Source organism: Drosophila albomicans, chromosome X (assembly GCF_009650485.2).
Source record: "Drosophila albomicans strain 15112-1751.03 chromosome X, ASM965048v2, whole genome shotgun sequence".
In the NCBI taxonomy this organism is placed as follows: Eukaryota; Metazoa; Arthropoda; class Insecta; order Diptera; family Drosophilidae; genus Drosophila; species Drosophila albomicans.
The window spans coordinates 9,017,908-9,045,466 of record NC_047627.2 but is presented as its reverse complement, the minus strand read 5'-3'; the positions used below and the strand labels follow the sequence as shown (position 1 = coordinate 9,045,466).

The window sequence follows — 27,559 nt, the reverse complement described above, 5'->3', positions numbered from 1 at the left end:
CCACGTGCACGGACACGAAACGCCGCCAAATGCGCGTTTACGCAAAACAAAAAAATAAAACATAAACGCGCTATCGTAATTTCGTAAATACGTTTTCGTAACGTTACGATTCGAATTCGCCGTGTTTCGCGTGTATTTGGGTGTGTGTGTTTGTGTTTGTGTTTGTGCGCGAGAATCAAAACAAAAGTGCTGCAGCAGCTCTAACAAAAATTCAATTGCAAATCAAAGCAAAAGAGAAACAACACACAGAGTTTTAGCAAATCCCGTTTTTCGTTATTCTATTTCGTCTTCTTTTCGTTTTTTTTTTTTTGTGAATAGTTTTTTTTTTGTTAATGTGACAACTGTAAAGCAAACGAAAGTGCAAGTGTGTGAGTAACTGCGTTAGCCGTTGGCAATTGCCGGCTTCTGAGTGCGCGCCAAAAAATGCAAATCACGTTGTTCCACGTCAACAGCAGCAACAATAACAACAACAACAACAGCAACAATTGCAGTTGCAACAACAACAACAACAACTGCAAGGCAATTACATTTCGCAATTAGGCAACGAAAACAAAGCAAATGCAAAACCAAAATCGCTTACAGTGAACATTCGCTAAGCACAACAGCAGCAGTGTCGCCATCTAATGCTCATCTATCATAAACAGATTCCACTGTACATACACACACAAACATACACATGTATAAGTATTAGTTGAGCCACTTAGCGAATTGGCAGACATATTTTTAGCTATAGCCCAAAAAGTAAAACGAAAAGGCAAAAAAAAAAGCACACGCAGCGAAGAATAACAACAACAGTAATGAGTAGAAGTAGAAGAGAACAACGAGATGGTGGAGGAGGAGAAGGAGAGCAAAAGGCGCTTGTCGCCCACTGAGCATCAAAATTCATTAATAAAAACAACAACAGCAAAAATTAAACAGATGCCATCAACTTCTGTCGCACAGGGGCCTCCACCCCCTCTCTCGAGCCACCCACCGTGCCATGCATGTGTCTTCCGTCTTGCTCTAGCTGCTGCTTGCTTTTGCTCCTTTCCCTGTTGACTTCCCTTTTTTTTTTTTTTTGCTGCTGCTACGCAAAGCAAAGCAAAGCAGCGCAGCAGCAACTGACGCAGCTGAGCTCACCGAGAAATTATTACATGTGTGTTTGTGTGTGTGTGTGTGTGTGTGTGCATACATATATATTATGATGATTATTATTATTATTAATATTTGTGTATTGTTGTTGCTGCTGGTTTTGGCAAAGCAAATCAGCCAACGGAAAGAAATGTAAGAAAACAATAACAACAAATTGATAGCGGCAACTTTGACGAAGGTTTCTCTGTATGTGTGTGTCTCCCTGTATGCCCGTTTATGTGTATGTGTGTGTGTGTGTGAGCCCGTTCTTTTCCGCGCTCTTCGCCCACTCTTCTGTCTCTTTGGTTCGCTCTCTCTCTCTCCCTCTCTCACTCTCCCAGACGCTCGCCTTTGTTTTCTGCCGCATTTCTCTTTCTGCCCAAAGTTTGCATTATGAACGTGTACAAAATGTTGTGTGAGTGTGCCTGTGTGTGTGTGTGTGTGTGTTGGTGTGTTGTTGTCTGTCTGTCTGCTAAATGTAGCTCAAGGCTGACACGCACTGTGCTTCGTCTTCGTCTTCGTCTTCATCATCTGCAGCTGCTTCTTCTTCGTGCTCAGCGTGTTCTTCTCTAGTTTTTTTTTTTTAATGCTATTTCACTCTTCTGTACCCTGCATGCCCAAAGGGCTTGCAAAGGGTATGCGCAACTACAATAAATTCAATTAGCATTATCATGTTATGCTCAGGTTTATGCTTCTCTTTTACCAAAAGCAAATAAAGTTCATCAATCATTTAGAGACTGGAATTAAAACTACTTTAATTGAGTGTTGAAGCACAACTTTAGTGTATTTCTTATGATGAAATGATTTTTTTTTTTTTTTGACTCGAACTAAAACTTTTTTAATAGCGTATTAGATCACATCTTTGGCCTTCATTAGTATTTAATTTTTGCATCATTTTATTTGAGTACTGCATCTTGACTTAATTTGATGATTTTAAAATTTTATTTTCTTTAATTAAAGTTCTTCAATAATTTAGAGAATAGAATAACTTTTAAATTATTGCAGTTTTTGGCAGAGCTTCTACTTAAAGTTTAGGATTTTTTAATTGTAATTTTTACACTATTTATTTCTTTTTAAACTGTAATTAAGTTTAAATGAACTCTTATTGAAATTATTAAAATTAATTAAATTACACAACCAAATGTTTGGTTGCCTTTTGATTCGCTTTTTTTGTGTTTAGCTGTCAAACTAATTTATGGATTAGAATTGTTTAGGACATGAAACAAAAAACAATCACCAATGCAGTTATATGAAGCAGCGTAATTAAACAATTTGCAGCTTTACAGGCAGGATTACACATAAAAACTGGCGGACGTATTTAAACAGCAGGCACACACACACTCACTCACTATATACTCAGTATAACTGTGTGTAATCAGTAGGTCGTAGCTTTTATTCCATAAATTGTACGCAGACCAATTTGTGGTCTCCATTTATATAGTATACGCTATATATACATACATACGTACGTACATTCATTTGTCTGTTTGTACTCGCTTTAAGAGAGCCCGAGACTCGGTCTGACCAACGGAATTTTTCACGCTTGAGGGAACTGTTGGCAGATTACGTTGGTAATTTCATTTGGTTAAAGCCCAACGCAAAACAACTTGGCCCGAAAATTGGTCAGCGCCTGAAACATTTGTGGCTATTTACGTATGTAAATTCTTGACCTACATTTGCCGGAAAATAGGAAGAGCGAAGACCAAGAATGACAAACAGCAGCCATGTTAGTTAGTGTGTAAGTAGTTTTTCTTCTTTTTTCTTTTTTTATTTTGTGGACCACAATGTGCCACCGAAATTCATTTGGTTGATGTGCGCCGGACTTGAACTTGAAACAAGTTAATCAGTGAATGAGTAAACGAAAGAGTCAAAGACAGTTTCGTTAGTTGTATTTCAGGTTTTGTGTTAGAGAAGTTATTAAGAGTATTAATAAATATATATTAAAAGAGTACTTACATCTAAAACAGCAATTGATTAGCTGATTTTTTGATTTATATTTTGCAATATTTAGTTTAATTATATATCGATAGTAAGTTCAATAAAATACTATCGATTGCTTTATCAGGAGGTAATTAATACTATATACATATATTAAATGAGTATTTAACACGTCAATCAAAATAATTATTTATAGCATATTGTAATGGATGAATCTACATCGATAGTTAGTTAACTTAAATACTATTGATAGTTTCATCGTGAAGTGAAAAGTTGTTAAAATATGAGGAATAACATAAGTATTTATTAAGACACTTCATTCAAAAATCTAAAATCAACATTGATACTAAGTTCACTTAAATATTTTCATCGAGCAGTAAGAAGATATTAACATTAGAGTATGAGTATTTGATCTCAAGCATTCGACTGTGAGTGTGTGTGTGTGTGTGCGTGTCTGGAAATTACAATCTGTGTTCAGTTGTGCTGCAGTTGTAGAGCGCATCTTTGGTTTGTTGTGCCCCAATTTCTCAGTTGCCACACAGAACTGAAAACCACTGCAAAGTGGCAAAGATAAAAATACTCTCACACACAGATCGTATCGTATCCACTAGGTACACACACACACACACACATACAATATATATATACTATGCCATAGAATGCTCTATATATATATATAGATGGATGCTTGCATGTATGATTGTGTGTATAAGGCAGCAATTTAATTTCATTATTATGCAAAAGAAAAATAATATGAAAAGAACCTAAAAGGAAAGAGAGCGAAAGAGAGAGAGAGAGAGCGAGCGATAGCGATGCTTGTTGGCTAAAAAGTGAAAGCTTTTGAATTTTCTCAGCCGAATCTCGTTTGTTCCCCATCGTCCCTCTGTCCCATCAAATATATAGCTCAGTTCACTGTTCTCGTCTCTTGATGCTTTGATTTTTCCTTTTTGCTTATGGAAATTAAATTTTGGTTTTCCATTTTCATGCACAGAAGCAGAAGCAGCCGAAGCAAAAAAAAAAAAAAATCGTTCATATATATATTTTTTGTTGTACTTTGCTCGCTATTTTTGCCATTTTTTTTTCTTTCGGTTTTTTGTCTTTTTGCCTTGTTTTTCAGTTTCAGTTTTGTTTTTCGTTTTTCGTTTTTCTTTTCTACCGGCGCACTTTTTACTTTCTGGTCAGTTGAAGTGGCGGCTGTTTCTGTATTTCCATTTTTTTTTTTGTTTTTTTATTTTGGTTGCTTTTCCACTCTCCAAGTAATGAAAGCCGCCAGCAATACGAACGATAATCACCAAACCCTCAAAACACAATCTGAAGAGAAGGGAGGTGGAAATTTCGGGGGAGGAGGAGAGGCGGCTGCCTTTGTAGGACAGAAGTAGCAAACTCTTTAGGCATTGCCATTCTTACTTTCCATTCTCCTCAAAATTCTCATTCTCATCACACTGCTCTGGTCTCTCTCTCTTTCTTTCTCTCTCGCTTTCGATTATCATTCTCTTGCTCCACTCAGCGTGCAATTTGTTAAGTCGTCTGGCAAATTTATGACATTTATTGAAATCCTTTTTGTTTTCTTGTTTTTTATTTTATTTTTATTGTGCTACTTCAGACCGAAAGAAAGTCTCATGAAGCCGCAATTAGTTTTGCATTTTGGGGTAGCCAGGAAAAACCTGTTGCATAAGACTGCCAGAAAAACACACACACACACACACACACACACACACACACACACACAGACACACAAGAATGGTGCTTAAACCAGATAAATACGACTATTTAATTGCAGTCCATTCTGTTGCCATTCCATGGCAATTAGGATGCTCTGCTGCTGGAAAAACGGCAACGGCAAACGGCAAACTCAGTAAGCTTTTATTTTCGGTCTACGCATTGTGGCATTTGGGCAAATCTTTTGTGGGATAATTATCCATGTTTTGCCATAGTAAAATCAGAATATTCAATTGGCTTATCGAATCAATTAACACTGAGTACTAGAGTAGTCGTAATCTTCTTGAAATTTAAGTGAAACGTGATAGAGTAAACAACTTGAGGAGCAGGCGTAGAACACCTACGTTTTTGGTTGTATTTATAGCTTGTGTCTGTGTATAATTCCTTTTTCTGCTGAAATGTGTGTGTGAAAAGAAGAATCTGAATAGATTCGCGTTGCTATGTAGTTATTTCCTGCATTTTCCTGCACTCGATGTTTGATTAGTTGTACTCGTATTAAAGCATTTTGAGGTTTTACAAAAAGAATGTAAGGCTTCTCAATTCGTAGAAGAAAATATAAAATTCCAGCTGGGGAAAAGTCTCTCTAATTTCTGATAATTGAAAATCGAAACTATTGAGGAATGCTGTTAAATTGCGTTCATTCTTTGGCCATCATTTTAAGTCCTCGGCTCGCCCATTTCTCCGGCGTACCAATTAAAGGTAATCAATTTGGGAAATTGAAAGGACCGCAAATGTGTTTTTTCTTTTTTTTTTTTTTCTTTTGCTGCTACTCGAAATTGTAGTGGCATGTTGTATGTTGCACACACTCGTCAACACGATTGAAAGTTCAATCTCTACTGAGAACGAGGACGAGAACGAGAGCGAAGAATGGATGCCAGGAAATATGGTTTCGTAGCAACCTTTGAAATCAGTTCTGGGAAATATGTCTGCTTTCAACTATGTCTTTTGTTTGTACTTTTCTTCTACTACTCTTTGCATACCCCCCGCAAAAATCTAAAGAAGCGAACAACAATATATAGAAAAAAAAGGGTAAAACAATGAACTTGGAACTGGAAATGCGAATATATGTGCTCAATGAAAATTCTTTGCGAACCTCGAAGTTGTCTCTCTCTCTGAGGTGTGTTTCCATGAGCACGTGTGTTGCATCGGTTTGTTGTTATACACTAAGGATTTCTAGGCACGTTTTTTTCGGGGATTTAATCAATCAAAAGTCATATAGTCTTGACGGTTGGCTTTCATTAAAATTAATTTCGTTTATTTGCATAAAACATTTCGTTTCTCCAATCGTTAAATATTTCATCAGTGCAATGCAGTCAATTTCATTGATTTAATACACTAAATATGAGCGAAGAGCTTTTTTGGTTTTATCAAATTTCACATTTGATTTCTAACTTTGTTTCGCAGCCATTTCATTGGCTTTATGCTGATAATAAAGCATGCAAATCAAATAAAATTAGTAAATACAAAATGAAGCAATTACTAATATTTAATGGAAATCCCATTGAGAGCAACATTTTGGTTTGTTCTTATTGTTCTATTTAGCGCATGCATTAAATGTTACAACTGTTTAAATTTGCAATTGTATATTGCGTATACGCAGCGTGTGATTATCATTACTTGCATACGAAATATTTCACCCGAAGACTACGTTAATTTTCCTTTGATGACAAGCAAATGTTTCCGCTGAGCAAAATGGGAAACGTCTCTGTATGACGACAGCCTCCGAGCACAATTGTGAGATGCATTACTAAATATTACGCATACGTCAGGCTGTCGCAAGACCAAAACCTATTGACTGCAGGCAATTTACGAGATAAATTAGCCAAATATAAACACACACACACACACACACACACTCACATTCAATTCCAATACGTAAGCGAGAACAGATTGAATAGATGTGTACAACATATAAATATTTGTGTGTATCTAGGTAAAATTAAAGTGGCCGTTGTCGCCGACATCAGCGTCGCCGTCGCCGTCGACGTCAACCTTCGTCTGCGTCGGCAGCAAACTAAAAGTATTTGGTTCAAGTGCCAAATGAAATATTGACTAGGCAACGGCAACGTCGCCATGAGAGACGCCGCGACGCTCAAACTTTCAGCATATGCCGCGCGTGTCTGCAATGCCTATGTATGTGTGTGTGTGTTTGTGTGTGTGTGTGTGCAGTGTGTGTGTTCCAGTGCTCAATACATAAGAATAATACTATCGCATTGTTGCCTCTAAAATAATAATAATAATAATAACATGGCAAATATTTCACATATTCGCATAGCGTACGCTTCGCTAACCCCTGTCCCTTGTCTTAGCCCCCCTTCCTTGACCCCTTTGTCCCCTTTGGCGACAACTGCAAAAAACAGACACCCCTTGGGCCCAGCATCCTCAATCTTTGTCTCTCTCTCTCGCTCGCTCTCTTTCTCTGTTTCTCTCTCACTCTGTGGCGGCCTCGGCGTCTGCTTTTTTTCTAATAATAAATTGCCAAAGAATTTATGTACTCGTATGTTTGGCGTTGCTCGCTGCAACACCAACAACTTGTCCCACACACACACACACACTCACACACACACACCTTGTTGTTGTCGTTGGCACTGCTTTATATGATTTTTATTTATTACACTTTTCCTGCTTAGTTTTGCGTTTCATTTTTGTTTCTTGGCATCGCGTCTCTCGCTTCTCCCTTCAAGGTGCAACAAAAACGTGTTTCACTTTCACTTTTCTCTTTCTTTTTTGTGCCCTTTCTCCCTTTCAATTCGTACCAGGCATTGTGGTCTACCCTTAACGGCCACTAGAATGCAAAGAAAAAGAAATAGAAAAAACCACTCTTGCAATTTGAATGTGGACAGCGTTTGACAATCTTCTGTATTAGGAGCGTCAAATGCTTTTGCCAGATATTCGTGTAAACTAGCGTGTCTTGTTCTTATTCATTACCAACGCACACACACACACACACACAAGCACATACTCATGTATTGTCAAGGTTAGACGGAGTGCCTATTTAATGAAGGCGCACATGCACACGCACTTGTCGCAGGGCGCACAGTGATGCGAGAATTATTTTCCTGGCTGCAAGACTTTAAATAATTCTTAGAAAGTAAAATGTTCCAAAACATCTAATTATGAATTCGAAAGAAAAAGTCAAAGACTACTTATTATTGATTGCAAAAAAGTGTAAAATTATTGGTAACAAAAAAAATATTTACATATAAATTTGAAGATTCCAATTTTAAAGATTTTAAATCATAGAAAAATCTTTTCACATAGAAAGGAGATAAGTTATTAGAAACAAGTAAGAAAGCTAGCTTCGAGTGTGCTCGACTGTTAGATACCCTACCTATTTTGAATAAAAGCAAAAGAGTGCAATACCAAAATGTAATATTTGGTATATTTATATAGTACAGCATTAAAAATATACCATGCAAAACAAAAAATAACAGATTGTCAAAGCGTTTTTCCAATACCAAAGTATTTATTAAATGACTTTTACAATTTTTTATCTGATCGTAAATACTGTAGTTTTTATTGTATATACCAAAACTCGTAATTTTAGTCTAACTTAAGTCATTAAAATTATAGAAAAATAGTTATGCACTACAAACACAAATATTTGTAAATATAAAGTATAAATTTACTTAAAATGCAGTCACAATGTTTCCATTATAATACATTCTTCAGCAGAAATTTTTGATACAATAAGCTTAGTTTAGTTGCCTTTAAATTTCCGTTGACTATTTCCAAACAATAATACCAAATAAAATGCACAAAAAATTGAAACAACAATGTGTGCATAGCACATAAAATTGAAATGTTTTTTTTTTTGTTTTGTGGTTGTTTGACATTTACCATGCGTTTGGTGCCACTGTGCACTTGCTATTTTCGCCATTGTGAAGTGTTGAAAGTTTTCGTCGGGGCGCTGATTTGGAACTAGTTGCCGGTTTTGGTTAGTTTTAATTGAATTCAGCTGTTTGGTTGCCCAAAACGAATATTTTGAAAATATGTGAAAAATACGTATACAAATCGGGCCAAAAATTGCACAACTTGTGTTGAGCGAACCCCTCACTCCTCTTCATTCTCCCTTGGTCCACAGTTTGCTTCACTCCCAATTGCGTTGGCAGATGTGGCTAAAAATGAACTGCGCGAAAAGTTTTGTGCCGAACGTTTTTCAATTGCTCCGCAAAGTATTTTCCTTAAGTTGAACTTTCACTTGCAAATGGGCGCAAACTTTTTGCAGCAACTGTGCGTGTGCGTCTGTGTGTATGTGTGTGTGTGTAGGGGAGAGCAAAGAGGTGTTTATAGTCCTATGAGTGTATGTATTATAACTTGTCTGCCTTGAACACTGCGTCGCATTAATTAATAATGAAAATAACTGCCAGACTTGCTAGATCATTGCGCCACACACACGATCCTGTGTACCTGCAGGATGTATCTCTATGTCTGTGTGTGTATGCGCTTCATTTAAACTTTAGTTGCAATTTAGAATTTTTCGAGTGTAATTAAAAATTCAACGCGCAATTCTGCAAAATGAGCTCAAAATGTTTCGCCCTTCAGGGAGTTATTTTCCATTTTATTTCGCATTTCGTTTCAGTTCGTGCGCCTTTTTTGCGCTTATTAGTTTCACTTGCTCATGTTTCATTTATTTATTGCTCCTACTTTCAGAGCTACAACTAGTCGCACTCTCTAGTACATAGTTGTTGCCGAGGCAATAAATTCATAATCAAATTAGTGTTTCATTTAAATAGCTAAACGTTTGAAGATAGTTTCCGAGCTTCAAATGTGATCTAGATTTTGGAAGTAAAATTCCTTGTATTAAGATTTAATTAATAGAAAATTTCGATTGAAACCAATTAAATGGGAATTAGTATTAAGTCGATGCTATTGAGTTCTTTGTAGAGCTTAGAATAATTGCAATTTCTTGAGCACGAAATTAAATTCGAGTATTATGTAAATATTAATTTGTCTTTGAGTGAGTAACTCTTTCATATTAAGTGGATAGCAACTTGAGTAAATAATAAATCTTGGTAAAATAAAAATTAAACAAACATATGAGTATTTATGAGCTTTGCTGATTAACGCATATTAATAGGCTTAATGCCATAAAGTAATTAATTTTGATTAAGTACATTGACTTGATGAAGCCACCGCGACTGCTGCTGCTGCTGCTGTTGCCAGCTTTATTAAATCTTGAATTTATCAAATCTCTTTTAGGATACAGCATGAAGCAGGTGTCAAGTGCGAGTAATTGAAAATGCTTTGCGGTTTTCCCAGTCGTCGTTGTTGCTGCGGTTGCTGTTGTTAAAGTGTATGAAGTTAATGTTTGTGCGTGTTTTTAGTTTCATAAAAAGCGAAACGAAGAGCGACTGTAATTGAATTGAAGTAATCATAAACAGGCAAATAATAACTGTGCAAAACAAAACAAAAAACGGGTATAATAATCACACTAGTGAAATAATTACAAAACGCAAACGTACTTCAGGCCAACATGGCGCATGATTAACGTCAACGTGTTAAGCGCCCTGATTTAAGGTAAGTGTCATAATTCAATGACCAATTATTATTAATTATAATTGCATACAAACAACAACATTTACATCGCACAACAATGCGAATTTTTTTTGTGCATTTTAACAGTTTTAACGTTTTCAACCGCAACTGAAATAAATATATAAATGAAATTATCAAATGTCGTGCAAAGGAAACACAATGTCAGCTCATGAGAGATGGTTGTAGGCGTGATATCGCGCTCCCAATGCGCACGTATTTGAAATATGCCGCATTATAATTAAATTGCAACAATAAACTCAAACAACAGATACAAGTTGCAGTGCAACGTTTTGCTTTTAATCGCTTTGAAAGCGCAAAAAAGCAAAAATTCGAAATTCACCAAATATTATGCTACCTTTTATATCCGTACCCTCGAGAGTTCAGACCTTTTACAGCCGCACACAATAATAACAATCATTATGCGCCTGCACAAATATTCTAATCTATGCGTGCTGTGTGTTTCTGCCACAGTGGCCACTCACTGTTGATGAACACTTGGCGATTCGAGTGCGCGCTTTGGCAAAAAATAAAAAAAAAAAACAAAACAACAAAGAGCTTCAGTAGAGTGCGCTCGACTTCAATATACCCGCTTTCAATTTTAATAAAGGCAAAACAGTGCGGTATTATTCTTTAAATGTACCAAATTAATATATCAAAGAAATACTGAAATTTGTCAAAATCTATATATCCTTTATAGGGTCGGAGAAGACTCTTTTTGTTTGTTACATACATTTCCTACATACACAAAGTTATAATACCCTTCTACCGTCTGGGTAACGGTTATAAAAATAATCTGCTTTAAATGGAAACAATTAATGTGCAGCTGCCATTAGCAGAATATTGTAGTTAATAAATAAATTTAATTGAAATTTACTTCTTTCAAAATTATATAAAAATTTAATACTCATTTAATATCATAGAATCTGAAGAAGGCGCTTTCGCTTTTCACTCTTCGTTAGACATTTTTGTTGCTAGTCGCTCAGTCGCTCATTAATTATTTCTCCATCTCTGCTGTCACGCTTTCGACAAATGAAACAATTACGCATACGCACTCTGTCAAATTGTGTGTCAAACTTGCTGTAAGCATTTCCTTGGCAAAAACTGATGCTAAAGTATTCGCATCTATTCACATTTCTTATGTAGTTCATATGACGCAGCACAACATGCAACGCAACACAAATACAAAATCTCACAATTTGTTCAGTTTGCTGCCAACAAGAATTGCAACCAATGTGCAAAGCAAAGCAAAGCAAAGCCATGCGACTGTGGAATACCCTGTAAATGGACAGCAATGATGAATAATTCAAGGCGGTGTTGCATGCCTCTTGGGCTGATGTTGCAGCTATAGGGTAATTGGAAAAAAGTGGCATAAAAAGATGACAAACGCGTCGCGTAGCCATTTTGCATTTAAAGTTACTCGGAGTTTTGTTGATTTTTATGCATTTTATTACCACGTCGACGTTGGGCCTTGTGTTTGCTGCTCGTTTCGCGTTCGTCTCTCGTTTACGTTCTGAATCCGAATCTGGCATTTGGCTGGAGATGGAGATGCGACTGGGACTGGGACTGTGGCATGGCAATGGCTGTTTTGGTAATGGTGAAAGTAGGAAACAGGCTGGCGGGAATGGAGAGAGAATATGGCGGCGAATACCCAAGTGAAATATGATACAAGAAGTCAGTGAGAGAGGGACAAGAGACGAGAGGCGAGAAGAGAGGCGTGAGCCCAAGCCCAAGCCCAAGCGCATTGCTTTTGATTTGTGTTTGTGACCCACAAAAATGCAAAATGCCGCAAACAAGCGAAGCGAAGCGCAACGCGGCGCGGCGCAGCGAAAGCGTAACAAAAGCAAAAATCGACAGGCTCTGCCCTGGCTGGCGGAAAGGGAACTGCTGCCGAGCGTATACTATATAGTGGTATAATAAAGCACAAGCGGATATACGATAATACTTGCTGTCTTTTGAAGTTGTTGCGGCAGCGAGTTTCCACAGATTGATACCGAATGCACAAATCATACGCGCTGAGTGACTTCCCATTCTACCCTGATCTTCCCTCCGTACACCGCACACCGCACACCATGCACCTTGCTCGATTTATTCGCTTTTGGCGTGTTGCAACTTGAACAATAACAAATAGCATGACATTATAATGTCAAGAGCACTAACTCACAAATGTCGCACTATGATGGCGCCCAAAAGTTGACGCCTATAAAAAACCTATAACTGTAGCACTCCTTTTTTCACACACACACACATACACACACCCGCACAGTGAGAGCGAAAAGTTCGAGTGCGCTCGCGGCGGCTATTGGCCTAAAGTGTTGACAAATTTATAGTCTTGTTTTGCCTTTGCCATTTGTTGGTTGATTGAAAGTCCTTTTCGGCTTCAAAAACTTTTCTCTCTCTCCCACACTAAATTGATAGCAATTCATATGAGTCCACTTCTCAGCCTCCCATCATCACGGCCACTTTGGACAACTTATGGGCTGGCTGACTGACTGTCTGGCAGACAGCTTAATCGTGAGCTTAGCTCTGGATTTCTATTAACAAAAACGACATTAATATACCAGTAAACGGCACTATTTATCAGCGTCCTGCAAATGGCAATGGCAATGGCAATGGCCTCAACTCGTACTCTTGAGCAAGTATTGAATCATTTATTCTCAGCTTACAGTTTAATTGGGTAGATGGGGCAAAAAAAAAAGGCGGAAAACATCTGAAGTTGGAACTGTATATAATAGAATGTACTTTGTGCGTTTGTTTAAGAATTTTTTTTTGGTTAAGAGCACCCTGTGCTTTGGGTTATCAGCTCCAGCGTTCTTCTGTTATCCCACTGCACAGGGTGCTCCTCCGTATTCTACGCATTCAGTGTGCACATCTTAATTGCGACGAATCGGGCAGTTTCGCACCAACTTGCGTTTCAGGCAATTCTTGGCCTCACGGTCATACCATTGACCAGTTGGGCACATCTTGCGCTTCGGCTGATTCTTGCGGCACACGAAGTAGCGACGACAATGTTTCGGATCCGTCAGGACTGTTCCATCAGCCACGTTCATGCAATCATCGGCTGACAACAGCTCTGGATACGACACTGTGGCTTGCACTACAGCTGCGACAGAGCGGACTGTTGTTGTGGCTTCGATTATAGCTGCGGCAGAGCGGACTGTTGATGTGGCGCATGTTGTCGTGGTGCAAGTTGTTGTGGTGCATGTTGTCGTGGTGCATGTTGTCGTGGTGCATGTTGTCGTGGTACAAGGTGGTGTTGTTGTACAGGGTGTTGTTGTGCAAGTTGTTGTTGTACAGGGTGTTGTTGTGCAAGTTGTTGTGGTGCATGTTGTCGTGGTGCAGGTTGTTGTGGTGCAAGGAGGTGTGGTAGTACAGGGTGGTGTTGTTGTACAGGGTGGTGTTGTATCTTGATGCGCGCAAGGGGTCGTTGTAGTACAGGGTGGTGTTGTTGTACAGGGTGGTGTTGTTGTACAGGGTGTTGTTGTGCAAGTTGTTGTTGTACAGGGTGTTGTTGTGCAAGTTGTTGTGGTGCATGTTGTTGTGGTGCAGGTTGTTGTGGTACAAGGTGGTGTGGTAGTACAGGGTGGTGTTGTTGTACAGGGTGGTGTTGTATATTGATGCGCGCAAGGGGTCGTTGTAGTACAGGGTGGTGTTGTTGTACAGGGTGTTGTTGTGCACGTTGTTGTGGTGCACGTTGTCGTGGTGCACGTTGTCGTGGTGCACGTTGTTGTGGTGCAGGTTGTTGTGGTGCAGGTTGTTGTGGTGCAAGGTGGTGTGGTAGTACAGGGTGGTGTTGTTGTACAGGGTGGTGTTGTATCTTGATGCGCGCAAGGGGTCGTTGTAGTACAGGGTGGTGTTGTTGTACAGGGTGGTGTTGTTGTACAGGGTGTTGTTGTGCACGTTGTTGTGGTGCATGTTGTTGTGGTGCACGTTGTTGTGGTGCAGGTTGTTGTGGTGCATGTTGTCGTGGTGCACGTTGTTGTGGTGCAGGTTGTTGTGGTGCAGGTTGTTGTAGTGCAAGGTGGTGTGGTAGTACAGGGTGGTGTTGTTGTACAGGGTGGTGTTGTATCTTGATGCGCGCAAGGGGTGGTTGTAGTACAGGGTGGTGTGGTTGTACAGGGTGGTGTGGTTGTACAGGGTGTTGTTGTGCAAGTTGTTGTTGTACAGGGTGTTGTTGTGCAAGTTGTTGTGGTGCATGTTGTTGTGGTGCAGGTTGTTGTGGTGCAGGTTGTTGTAGTGCAGGTTGTTGTGGTGCATGTTGTCGTGGTGCACGTTGTTGTGGTGCAGGTTGTTGTGGTGCAGGTTGTTGTAGTGCAAGGTGGTGTGGTAGTACAGGGTGGTGTTGTTGTACAGGGTGGTGTTGTATCTTGATGCGCGCAAGGGGTGGTTGTAGTACAGGGTGGTGTGGTTGTACAGGGTGGTGTGGTTGTACAGGGTGTTGTTGTGCAAGTTGTTGTTGTACAGGGTGTTGTTGTGCAAGTTGTTGTGGTGCATGTTGTTGTGGTGCAGGTTGTTGTGGTGCAGGTTGTTGTAGTGCAGGATGTTGTGGTGCATGTTGTCGTGGTGCACGTTGTTGTGGTGCAGGTTGTTGTGGTGCAGGTTGTTGTAGTGCAAGGTGGTGTGGTAGTACAGGGTGGTGTTGTTGTACAGGGTGGTGTTGTATCTTGATGCGCGCAAGGGGTGGTTGTAGTACAGGGTGGTGTTGTTGTACAGGGTGGTGTTGTTGTACAGGGTGTTGTTGTGCAAGTTGTTGTTGTACAGGGTGTTGTTGTGCAAGTTGTTGTGGTGCATGTTGTTGTGGTGCAGGTTGTTGTGGTGCAGGTTGTTGTAGTGCAGGTTGTTGTGGTGCATGTTGTCGTGGTGCACGTTGTTGTGGTGCAGGTTGTTGTGGTGCAGGTTGTTGTAGTACAGGGTGGTGTTGTTGTACAGGGTGGTGTTGTTGTACAGGGTGGTGTTGTATCTTGATGCGCACAAGGGGTGGTTGTAGTACAGGGTGGTGTGGTTGTACAGGGTGTTGTTGTGCAAGTTGTTGTGGTGCATGTTGTTGTGGTGCAGGTTGTTGTGGTGCAGGTTGTTGTAGTGCAGGTTGTTGTGGTGCAAGGGGTCGTTGTAGTACAGGGTGGTGTTGTTGTACAGGGTGGTGTTGTTGTACAGGGTGGTGTTGTTGTACAGGGTGTTGTTGTGCAAGTTGTCGTTGTAGTACAGGGTGGTGTCGTGGTACAGGGTGGAGTAGTCGTTTCGTGATCGCACGGCGGATTCTCCGCTTCCAAAACGTGGGGATGACCTTCAGTACATGCTGCAAATGCAGACAGTACAATCATTGCTGCGAACAGCAATTGGTTGTCTGCAAGGATAAATGCAGATAGTTACTGTCGAGTGCTTTTGTTCGTAGAAACGAGGAGAACTTACAAGCTCTCATTTTAGCAATTATATATGTGTTTCTGTTAATTGATAATAAAATGCCAGCTTTCGCTTCACCACTGAATGACGGTCAGAAACTTCGTCTCGTTTTATATAGTCAGCCATGGAGTTGTTATCTCTTGCAAGCACTTGTTGGTCATGTTTGGCTTAAACATGTTGGTACAACTTCATGTCAGTCTTGTCATGGCCATTAGCAAATTAACTGCAAGTGCTTGGATATCATTGAAGATCGTTTGACAAACATTTCCTTAAAGACACGCAGCCATGAAAAATGAAAGTACTTACTTGAAAGCATGGTCAACCCACAAAATGATTTACAGAAACACACATTTTCCCATAAGTAATTGGCGTTTGTGAAAAGAATGTGCTCTTAGATAATTGATGGTAAATGTAGCTTACACAATAACTCAGAATAGTTGATCACATTATGTAAAGTTGTGGCTATCTAAGAAACGTTTACTAGCAAATACTATTTTAGATATATTAATACATTCAAAATATACCAGAATCTCAGCAAAAGCAACGAAGACCAATAGTATCTTTGGTATGTTGATATACTACTACATGCAAAATATACCATACAGTGCAAGATATACCGAATTGTCAGCCAAACCAACTAAGACCCCTAGAAAGTAGGCGTTTTTTGCCCATTAAAAGTATTTTTTGATAACTTCTACAATTTGTATCCTATCGCAACAAAATTTTCAGGAATCATAAATACTGGAGTTGTTATTTTACATGCATACATAACAACTGCTGTTGATAAAATTATATCTTTATCTCTTATAGTATTTTAGATCTAGTTGTTCATACAGACTGACATGGCAATAACGTTTCGGTTGTTGACCCTGGTCAAGAATATATATACAATATATATATATTGCACTTACTGCAAAGTAATTCTTTAATCTTTGCGTGCTACTTGTCTGAACGTGTTTAAGCATGCTTTGTTGGTATTTGGAAAATAACAACAACAAGCTTACGCCGTGGCCAACCGGAAAGTGGCTTGTAGAATCAGTTGCATAGATTTGTGTATTGATAATGTCTTAGTTAGGTTCGCCCATTTTCCCCCATTTGGACATTTTCATTTCCATCTCCATTTCCCCCCGCTCACCAAAAACAACTCGTATCCATTCCCATTACTGGGTGAGTTTTTGGCCCCTGCTGTTGGTTATTTTCACGACTTGAGACCGTTGAAGCAAGCTGATGGTATTGACATTTGGCTCCAAACCATTTCGCATTTGCCATTTGGCATTGGCGAACGCAGCCTGTAAAATAGTTGAAATTGGCTGTTAACTGATTTTTCGAGGAGTGGGAAAAACGCTGCGAGCGTGTTTCAGTTGCCCGTTCCTGGTCAATAAGTAAACCAAAAAAAAAAGAAACCCCGAAAAGGAGTCGCTTTATGGCCGCGCCAGGATGTGTTAGGCCCCTGGCCAACATGGGACGGCAGGACGACAAGTGAACAACTGGAGAAACGGACAATTGCGGAACTGACTGAGTGAACAAGTAGCCAAGTGTCGGCCATTTGGCAGCCGATAAAAATCCTGTGCGCTGTAAAATGCCACTGGGCCTAAAAAGGGGGCGTGCCTCTGCAATTGTGTATGTATGTGTGTGTGTGTGTAGATGTGTGTGCCTCATAATTTTGGAGCATAAAATGTCACTGATTTTCGGAACAGTTGTTGGCGCTGTGTGTTTGGCACGTCCCGCAACTAGCAACTAAACTTCCGTAATTAAATGTGGCTGTTGCAGTCAAGATTTATGCAACGCCTCTTCGCTCGCTTCTGCTCAATTTATGCAGCAAAACATGTAGGCAAAAGTGCAGCAAATTATATATGAACATTGAATACCCTATCGAATCATTATTGAATACTAGAAAATTTATTCACACACAATCTCTGCATAAATCGGAATGAATTATTCATAAAAAATAAAGATTCAATCGAACTGGCATTTTGTTCATTGACGTTTTAATTAAAAAATCAATCAGAATCATTAAGGTTTGCCATAATTAATTAATTCTTTTTAGCATTTATTTATTCTTATCGCAGCTTATCAGTTTATTTGCCACATTTCAATTCACGCCAGTTTTAAAGTATTTGATTTGCATCGTCCATAAATTGCCTGCAACTCTGCATTTACTGAGAACTCTCTCTCTCTCTCTCTCTCTCTCTCTCTCTCTCTCTCTCTCTCTCTCTCTATTGGTTGGACTTAAATGCTCGCCATAAATTACAATTTATTATTTAAAGTGCAAATAATAAAATGTTCGATTTGTACAAAACTTTTGTGCACAATTGTTGCAAAAAGCTCGACAATCTTGTTGTTGCTGTTTTTGTTATGCATAAATTATTTTATTTCGCCTTTACTGCGAGTATTTTCTGTCGTATTTTGTGCATTCCAAACATCAACTCATGGTTGAGGTAGTCGGTGGGTCTCATTCTCGTTTATTCGGCTCAATTGTGCGCGACTAAGCCATTTGCCACGTACCATTTGAGTTATTGTTGAATTACTCATACGCCGCGTGACACCGGTAATCGATGGCAGTTGCCATTGGCATTCACATTCGCATTCGCGTTCACATTCGCACTGCTTATCCCGATTGGAATGAGATTTGTGGTCTTACATTGTCGCAGCGACCTAATATTTTTCAACTATATGTACTGTGATTTACTTGAAGTCATTAACCCGAAATGGCAGACAAAGCATTAAGTCTGTTTTTTTAAATTTGTTGAACTTATTTTGAATAACAAGCACTGTAAAAATAAATAAATGAGAAATTCGTTAGGTATTCTAAAGAATACAATTGAAATGTTCAAAGAAATAAAATAAAAATTCAGTATTAAAATGCGAATCTACAAATTGGATGCATTTGCTCTAAATTTAATAACAGCGAACACAACACACTTACTACGGATGTTAGTTACTTTGGCTCACAATCTGGTATATTCTACATTCTGTAGTATAATATAATACTATATTACTATCCCAAATATAGCACAGGGTATATTTTTTTAGTATTTTTATTGTATATGAATTAAGTATATTAATTAATTCCGCATTGTCTTGCGTTTCAGGTATCTCAAAGTCGACACTCGACTGTAGCTCTCTTAATTGTTTAAAGAATACAATTGAAATTGAATAACAATTGCTGTAAAGCAATTAAGATGTTATATAATTACGAAAATACTATAAAATTACTTGTACAATTTGAAACCAAATCTTTACAATTTTCAATTACTTTTTCTCTAAAAACGTTTTGTACATCTTTGAACGCCTGCAAGAATTAAACATGTAATAAATAATTAGCAAATAAACTTTACTTTGCACACTGTTGTCAGCTGTTGTGGCCGGCCAGACAATGTGTTGTATGATCTGAGTCGAGTCGGCAGAGCAATTGCACTCAATTTGCGTTGACAAGCGGCTGCAAATTAGACGCAATTTAAATGCTTATCAGCTAATAGGCACTTGAGTGGCAAACATGGAAAAACATGTCTAATTATCTATGAGCTACTTGAAATTCTTCTTCCTGGCACACTCCCTCAAGATACGACCAGACTCTTAGTTGCAGTCTTCTTTGCGTCATTCTGAGTCTGGCTGCGAGCTTCGAGGCGAGATGGAGGACTAATGCAAGTGAAGTGCTGCTAACTGAATTTGAGCAACGTAAATTAAGCACTTAAATGCCGTCAACTTGACTAGTGCGTCGCAAACTTTTGGCCTCGTCGTAATATGCACAAATGATAGCTTAGACCAGCCAAGACCCGAAAACCCAAAGACAAACATAGACACAGAGATGAGGAGCACAATGGCAGCGATAAGGACAGAGATGAAGACAAACAAGGACTTGGCTCAATGGCAATTTGTTGCATGCATATGAAAATGGAAATTAAATTAAGCCTACTACAACTCTCTGTGTGTGTTTGTATGTGTGTATGTGTGTGTGTGCGATGTGGTGTGCGTGGCACTGTTGTGTCAACAAATTTTTCTATGCTTCACATTGTAAAACTCATTAGGGAAGTGACCGGAAATCTAAGAAAATCTGCAAAGACACTAAAAGGATTCACACATCCTCAAGCTTTGTTTATCACACACACACACACACACACACACTCGAGGACACGCACGCAGAAAGAGTGTGACACCCACATAGGCACACGCACAGACATGGGCACTAGAGCAGTCATGCATATACTTCAATTTTTCAACAAAATGAGTGCACATTTGACAAACACACCTTCAGTGTCACGCCAGAAAGAGCAAATCCCGACAGGACCAGAACATATGTGCTCTTGGGCGCCTTCTGTGAACCACTCTCCTCTCTCTCTCTCCCCCTCTCTCTTTCTCCCTCTCTGTACCCGCTTCTCGTACTCCAGCTCTATGGCTGTCACACAGCAGGGAAATGCCGGTGCTTGTAGGTTTTACACTTCACATGTTTTTTTATCAGCTCTTGGCTTCATATATAGAAAATGCTGGCCAAAATCTTCAGGCAAGAAAATATAAAACTTTGCGCAAATTTGTATGTCTGCACACACCGCACAGTGGTACCAACCGCATTTGCAGTGCATCGAAAAATATCTGCAATTAGCCGCAGCTTTAACCATTAAACTAACAATATAACATTAATATATTATTAATAATATACAAATTTTCAACAAAAATGCAGTTGATCTTCAACAAAAATAATTGAATTTAATATGCCCTTAACTGAAATGGGCAAGTAAATTGGGAATTTGAACAGTTCGCAGTTGTTTTTGTTACACCTTACAGCTTAGACTTTATTGCCAACTTAAAGTTAAAGCAATTGAAACTACTTTCAGCAATTTATTTTTCTTTTTAATATATGCAGCTATTTAAAATATGAAATTCAATGCAATTTTTGATATGGAACTTAATTTTTAGTTAATTTTGTTGTTGATCAAATAGTGTTAAAGAAAAAATATAAAAAAAAAGAACTAAAATAATTTTTTAAATATTTTGGGACTTTTCGCAACTGATTTGACTTTGATTTAATATATGCAGCTATGTGAAATGTGCACTTAAATGCAATTATTAATATTGATTGGTGCAAAGGGAAAAATTCGAAAAAAATACAGATAATTATATAAATATTGTGGGACTTAATTTCGCTAAACTTAAGAAAGAAAACAAATCTCTTTGCACCACTGTGCAGTATTGTGTTGCCATGTGTGACTTGGTGTGTGTTTTTGCAAACGTGATTGGCGTGTATGTTTGTGTGTGTGTGTGTGTGTGTGTGTGTGTGTGTGTGCCTAATTCAAGCTCATATTTTACAAGAATAACAAAATCACTGCAAAGCTGACGCTGCCGGACAAAGTTTGAGTTTGAGTTTGAATTCTCTGCCCCGGCAAGCAAGCAAGCTATAGTGAGAGAGAGAGAGAGAGGCGACAAGGCGGAGAGGGACAATCTGTAAACAAGAGACTAGACAGGAACATGGAACATGGACATGGACAGGCAGAGCCAAGCAGCAAGCAAACAAACGAGTTGGTTTAGCAAACCCAACAGCTTAAGATTTGTGCGATCGCATAATGCAATGGGGCATGACAAAAAACTGAAAAACAAAGAAGCTAAAGCTGCAAAAACTCTAAGGCAACAGTAGCTAAACAGCTAAAGAGGGCTATAACCTGTGATGTATGAAGTGCCAGAGCCAAAGCCAAAGCAAAAGCATATTACATTGATGCACTGCACTACGAATTTTGGAGCTTAGTTACAATACGATTTGCGTATGAAGAAATACATTTTACTTTTCTATTATCTGACAACTTTGGCCTTATTTTGCCGCTTTGCAATTAAGATTTAAATATTTGTTTGCTTTATGAAAATAATGAAAATTCTAACATATGTTAAACAAAAGAAAAATGCGAATATGTGGCTCATTTTTGAAAATATACACAAAGACATTGTCCGAGCGTAAAGCAGTTGCTTTCTGATCAGAATACTATGAAAAGAATTTTCAAAAGTCATTTTCCTACACTGAAAATGTCAATAAAACAATGAGAGAGAGAGAGGGAGAGAAGAAGAGAAAAATATGTGCACAACAAAAAGTGAAGAACAACAAATATCAAAACAGAGAGAAGAAAACAAAAGTAAATAGAACAAATACAAAAAAAAAAAAAAAATGGAAAAACGAAAAAAAAAGTCTACAACAATTCAGTACACATTATTTAAGCAAAAGTTTGAAGCACTTCGGCCGTACAAATTGTTAAATAATTGCAGTTGCTCTTGTGCTTTGTTTACTGTTGCTGTTGCTGTTGCCGTTGCTTTTGCTTTTCAAGCTTTTCCATTTTTCACATGCAGCCGTCGCCGTCGCGTTGTTTTTCCCATGCAAATTTGCAAGTTGTTAGTTTTTATTATTACCCGGACTCGGTACTTGTCCTGCCCGGCCTCGAATTCTAGGATCTAGACTCTAGGCTTTAGGTTCTGGCTTCTGTTGTGTCGTTGCTGCATATACATATAACATAGTATATGCTACATATTTCTCCTATACTTGTACAATTATTTCAATTTGTTGCATTTCATGTTGCAGTTGCACATATATTTTGTATTTCGTATTTTTGTATTTTGCTATTTTATTATTTTGCTATTTTCTGCTCGCATTTTGCCGCTGCTTTGTCACGTTTTGTGTTTTGCATTTTGTTTTCTTTAAATTTTCGCCAGATGCACGATTGCAGCATAGAAAAGTTTTGCCCCAAAAAACAAACAAAAAAACAACTGCTTGAATGAAGTGTGTGGCCAAGGCAGAGAGAGAGAGAGGGAAAGAGAGGGATCAAGGGAGTGAAAGAGAGAGCTGACCACGAACAGTATCGGACTGAAGCAGCCGAAACGAAATACGCTGCCAAAGCCAACAAGCTGGACAGCTTTAGCACAAAAGAACTGGCGAAGTCAAGCAATTAAACTTTTGCAATTGCACTCAAGGGACTTTTAGCGAGGGGAGCACAGCAATTGCCGGGGGAAGGGCCGAGCGAAAGAGAAAGAGAGAGAAAGAATTTGTTGCACAATGCACACAACAATAACAAGCGATTTGCCGCACTTATACACGCAAGCAAACACAACATCGGCATCCCTCTTGATGTTGTTCAATGATCAAAACGAAGGGATAACAGTGCATAAAGAAAAACAAACGAAAAATATCTGCAGGCTAAAAGGAAATGCCGAGCTAAAGGATACTTTATATTGTTAAGGAAATTATAGCCGAATAAATACTGAAGTTTTCGATGATTACTTTGCTCAAACAAATTATGAAATTTTGTTATAAGTTAAGATTAATGAATCTTCCATTTGTGTTGTTAACTCTCACTTAATATATCATAATAAAAAAGCATTGTTTAATATCATACCAATCATCATTAAAATACATTTTAATAACAGCTTTATTTATATCATTCTAAATGTATATTTTTGTTCATACATTTTTTTTTTTATTTACCCGTTTTATTAGAAATGGATATATTAGAGTAAGGGAAGAGTAAAGAGAACTGTTCATAAGCCTTAACTCCTTAGATAATTTGCTAGACACTTAGATGTTTGACTAAAGTCTAAAACAAACTTTGTGTTTTCGCAATAAACCAAAATGTTCACAAATTTTTGCCTTTTGTTGTCATATTGTTTACGCAGAATGTGTAGTAGTTGAATTGATTAACTTTCGCGACGCTGCCAAGTAACGCAGTCTTTTTTGACTTATAAAATTAATTAGATAAAAGTTTAGAGCATGGAGTCTAATGCATATACCCGCGACAGCAGCTGAGTGAAAAACTTATTATGATGTCCGTGTCAGAGAGAGAGAGAGAGTGAGAGAGAGAGGGAGAGAGAGAAAAGGGAAAAGGAAGACAAGTGTGACAACTTTAAAGTACTTTCATAGTTGAGCGTTTTCCAACTTTTACTTATGGTCTGTTTTTACTGTTGTTGTCGCTCAATTTAAGCAAATTGAATTGTTCAAAATGTTGAAAAGGTTCTCAAAGCTATAATACGCCATTTTACTATAATATGATTTAATGTTGCAATGAAAATGGGGCGAAAAGAAGTTTCTTAATGGGTGAAAAACTCTTTACAATGTGCTTAATCAAGCGCATACGTATCACTACAAACTAGCTAAAAAGTGGATTTGATTGCATTACGCTCGTCAACAACTAGCCACAAATTTCATGCACATTTAATTAAAGCCGCAGCCAACTCAAAGCATCCTCGCTCATTGCCAGGTTAATGAAAAATACACACACATGGACAAGCAATGTGCCAGGCAACATATTGATGAGTGTGCAAACAAATTGATAAATGCAACAAGAACAACAGGTAACATAGAGCAGAGAATAGAGAGTAGAGAGTAGAGACAGAGACAGAGACAGAGAGAGCGATGGAGAATGAGTTTAAGTTTGTTCAGCTTGCCAAGCTCATCCAAATAGATTGTCCTTCGCCAAGGCAATTGCAAAAGTGCTGAATGTGCCTTCAGGTCGTCGCCAGGTGGTCCAGCAAAATGGCTTGCAGCTGTCGTCTCTCTTTCCCCTAAACTAACTGTCGCTCATTTACTCGAAGTGCACAGTGAGAGAAAGAGAGAGCGATAGAGCGAGAGCGAGAGAGAGAGAGAGAGGGACAGCGTAACTCACACTCGGCTATTGATTATAGTGCAAAGAGCACGCGTTGATTGATATCCTCACTTGGGCTAATTGAATGAACGCTGCTGAGATAGCCCGTTTAGTCCTTTGACCCTTCCCTTCATCGTTTGTCTTGGCCTTAAATTAAAACTATATTGTTGCAACCCCTGCATACTTTATTATATATGGTCTATAGTGAGTGCTCGCATTGTTATTCAGTTATTCATTTATGCATACACGAATGTTTGCCCAGACAATCCAAACGCATTTCGATATGTATTTGAAAATGCATTGCATTTTTCAACGCGACGCTTCGCGTTTCCATCCCCTTCTCTTCCCCACCCATTACATATTACATGGCTGCATTGTTGTTGGCATTATTGTCGGAATTCTTGTTAATTTTGAATGCGTCGAGTGCATATTAAATGCGCCGAACAACAATTTAGTTGCATGCAATTGTGGCAAATCAACATATGGATAATTCAGCTAAATGCGTCTACCGTCTGCTTCATTTAACAAGCCTAATCCGTTGGCATTCTACCAAAAATTGACAATAGGTAACCATAGTAAACTCGAAATTTCTACTTATTTTTAATTATTTGAAAATATTATTATTACTTTCCCTATATTAAGAATTTATTTATTGATCAGTTTTAACTACTTAATATTTAAAGATTGTGTCCTTGAAAGCAAGCATTAAATTACAGCCAGCATAAAATGTTTGCTTAGCTTGTATAAATGCATATTAATCTGCACTCCAATGAAGAGCTTTTATAATAATGACATCCCTATTAGTAAATCCTTCAACTGTCAACGTGTCCATTAAGAGACGTTCTTGAGAAAGCTAATCTACTGCAAGTAGACGAGAAAGGCGTGGCAAGAACAGCGAGTCAAGTTAAAGATGCTTACTTTAATTGAATGTTTTGTTTCGGCAAAAGTGTAATTGAGTGATGCAAGTACTCGAATATCCCCAACCGGACATTGACAGAGCAGATGCTGCTATCTCCCTTTCTCTGTCTAAACATTTAGTTGGAGCATAACGATAAATGAATAAAAAATAAATGTGACTTCTTTCAGCACGAGAACCAAATGTGACTCGTTGTCATTGTGTGTTCGTTGGCTGCAAATCCGATTATGTGAACAAAACGCTTTCCGTGCGCGAATTACTGTCGAGAGAAATAAAATGCAACATTATTCTTTCGCTCATGCCGTTGGCCATTGACGTTGTCCTTTCACCCCGTTATTTTCTACCCCGTTCGTGCATCTAAATACCACATATTACCTAACAGAGCTAACAGACCGCAATGTCGACAGTGCCACAACGTGGACACTACACACATTCCCCGCACACACACACACACATAGAATGACAACGAGTACGAGTTGAATGTGGAATGTGGCAAGAGCAAGATGCCACAACTGGCCAGCAAAAAAAAATACAGAACGAAAGAGAGAGAAAGGGAAAAAGAGTTCAAGTTTGGTTTAAAATGAGAACCGTTGGCAATTGTATGCGTGGCCGCCATTTAGACAAGTTGAGGCGAGTTATAAAATGCTCGAGCTTTTATTTATAACGACATCACAAATTAATCTTGCATAATGTGCCGTGTGTGCTGTGCTGAGCTGTGCTGTGCTGTGCTGCATTCGCGACGGTAAAGTGTTGCCAGCAAAAACAAAAACAGCTTATCCTTTCATGAAGTGCTTACTTGGATTTCACACACACACCAGCATATAGTACACCAACATTCACTCCTATACACGCACGTTCGCCCACACACCTGATAAATAACACATGCGAGTGCAAACAACAGGCGGCAAACTCAGCTGGAATGATCTCAATAAAGCAACAGCCAAAGAACTTGGCAACAAAATAATACGAGCATTAGAGAAGCATACTTAAAATACGACTATAAATGAAGACATTAATAGCAAGCAGGAAGCAGGCGAAATACATATTTCTAAGCACCAATTCAAGTTCAAATAAATACATTAGAAAAACAAAAGGAGATAGTTCTTTAAGCAGCAGTTCAAGTTAATAAATACTAAATACTAAATACTAAATACTAAATACTAAATACTAAATACTAAATACCAAATACTAAATACTAAATACTAAATTCTAAATACTAAATTCTAAATACTAAATACTAAATGATTAAGTTTATTGAAAGCAATGACAAGGCTTTTTAAGCAATAACATTTTAATTTCATTACAATAAAATAAGTGCTTTAAAAAATGACATTGATTTATAAACTCTATAATTATTATTTATGTATTTTTAAAGGTTAGATATAATTAAAACTTAAATTAGCGTATTTCTAAAGCACTGGCTGGAAAGGCCTTCGGCTATAATTATTATAATGTATAGTTATCAAAATGAAATGTTACATTTGTATAAATTAAAATTATATTAGTCAAGTAGCGATTTATCTAACAAGCAGATACACACATAACTTGAACGATTAACTTTAAGATTTAAGCAATATTAATGGATTTCTTCATAACATTATATTTTCCGAAATATGCATATTCACACGTTCGCGTGCAATAATTACTCGAGTAATTTCACTTGAAGATTGAGAGTAATTAAATCAGAATTGATGATAACGTCTGAGCCATTTTCAACCGTAAGTAATTGTCCGTTTAATTGAAAGTGACGACGGCATTGTTATAAATTTAAATTTGCCGCCATCGGTGGAGCATCTTGGCATTTGCTTTTTAGTTGCCTCTCTTTGGCTACACTTCTTTTGTCGGGTGGACGACGCGCACGTTGTGCTGTCGTTTGTGGCGCCTCCTTGGCGATGGCTCAAAGTCATCCACATCGTTGGCATTGTCGCTCCATATCCATCTAGTGCTCTCTGTACGTTGTACGTCTGTACTCTAACAGCTCTTCACTCTTTTGCCCTCTCACTCCTCTCCGTACAGCGTCATCTTCATCGTCATCTGTTTGTGTGTGTGTTTCGCTGTGTGCGTTCATGAAAAATTACAACTCTCAGTATCAGGCGTATCGTGCGATAAATTCTACTACACACACACACACTCACACACGCACATGCTGTAACACACTCATCATGTGCGTGTGTGTGTGTGTGTGTGTGTGAGTAAAGCAGGCAGGTTAATTTTGATACTCGTTGCGTGTAGGATAATTCATTGCTTATTATCTTTTTTGAGCTGCAATTTTTTCATTGCTATTTTTTTTGTGTGTGCCAAAGATGAGGAGAGGGGGCCACAGTTTTTGGGG

General features: G+C 38.4%; 1 protein-coding gene across 1 annotated transcript; it reads right to left on the bottom strand.

Annotated features, from left to right (window-relative positions):
- Window positions 1–13,261: 13,261 nt before the first annotated feature.
- On the bottom strand, window positions 13,262–27,249 carry LOC117567832 (GATA zinc finger domain-containing protein 14-like). The gene is made up of 4 exons (XM_052003897.1): window positions 27,230–27,249; window positions 14,887–15,586; window positions 14,248–14,826; window positions 13,262–14,202 (listed from the first exon to the last, which is right to left on the bottom strand). The coding sequence occupies exons 1-4, from the start codon at window positions 27,247–27,249 to the stop codon at window positions 13,357–13,359; spliced, it is 2,145 nt and encodes a 714-aa protein (XP_051859857.1). The 3' UTR covers window positions 13,262–13,356.
- Window positions 27,250–27,559: the final 310 nt, after the last annotated feature.

Bases quoted from the DNA above. Each gene is read 5' to 3' on its own strand.
- LOC117567832 (XM_052003897.1), bottom strand. From the start codon at position 27,249: ATGACGCTGTACGGAGAGGA. The intron at 15,587-27,229 runs GTGAGAGGGCAA...CATGTACTGAAG, and splicing joins ATGACGCTGTACGGAGAGGA to GTCATCCCCACGTTTTGGAA. The intron at 14,827-14,886 runs CTGCACCACAAC...CACTACAACAAC, and splicing joins ACAACCTGCACCACAACAAC to CTGCACCACAACAACCTGCA.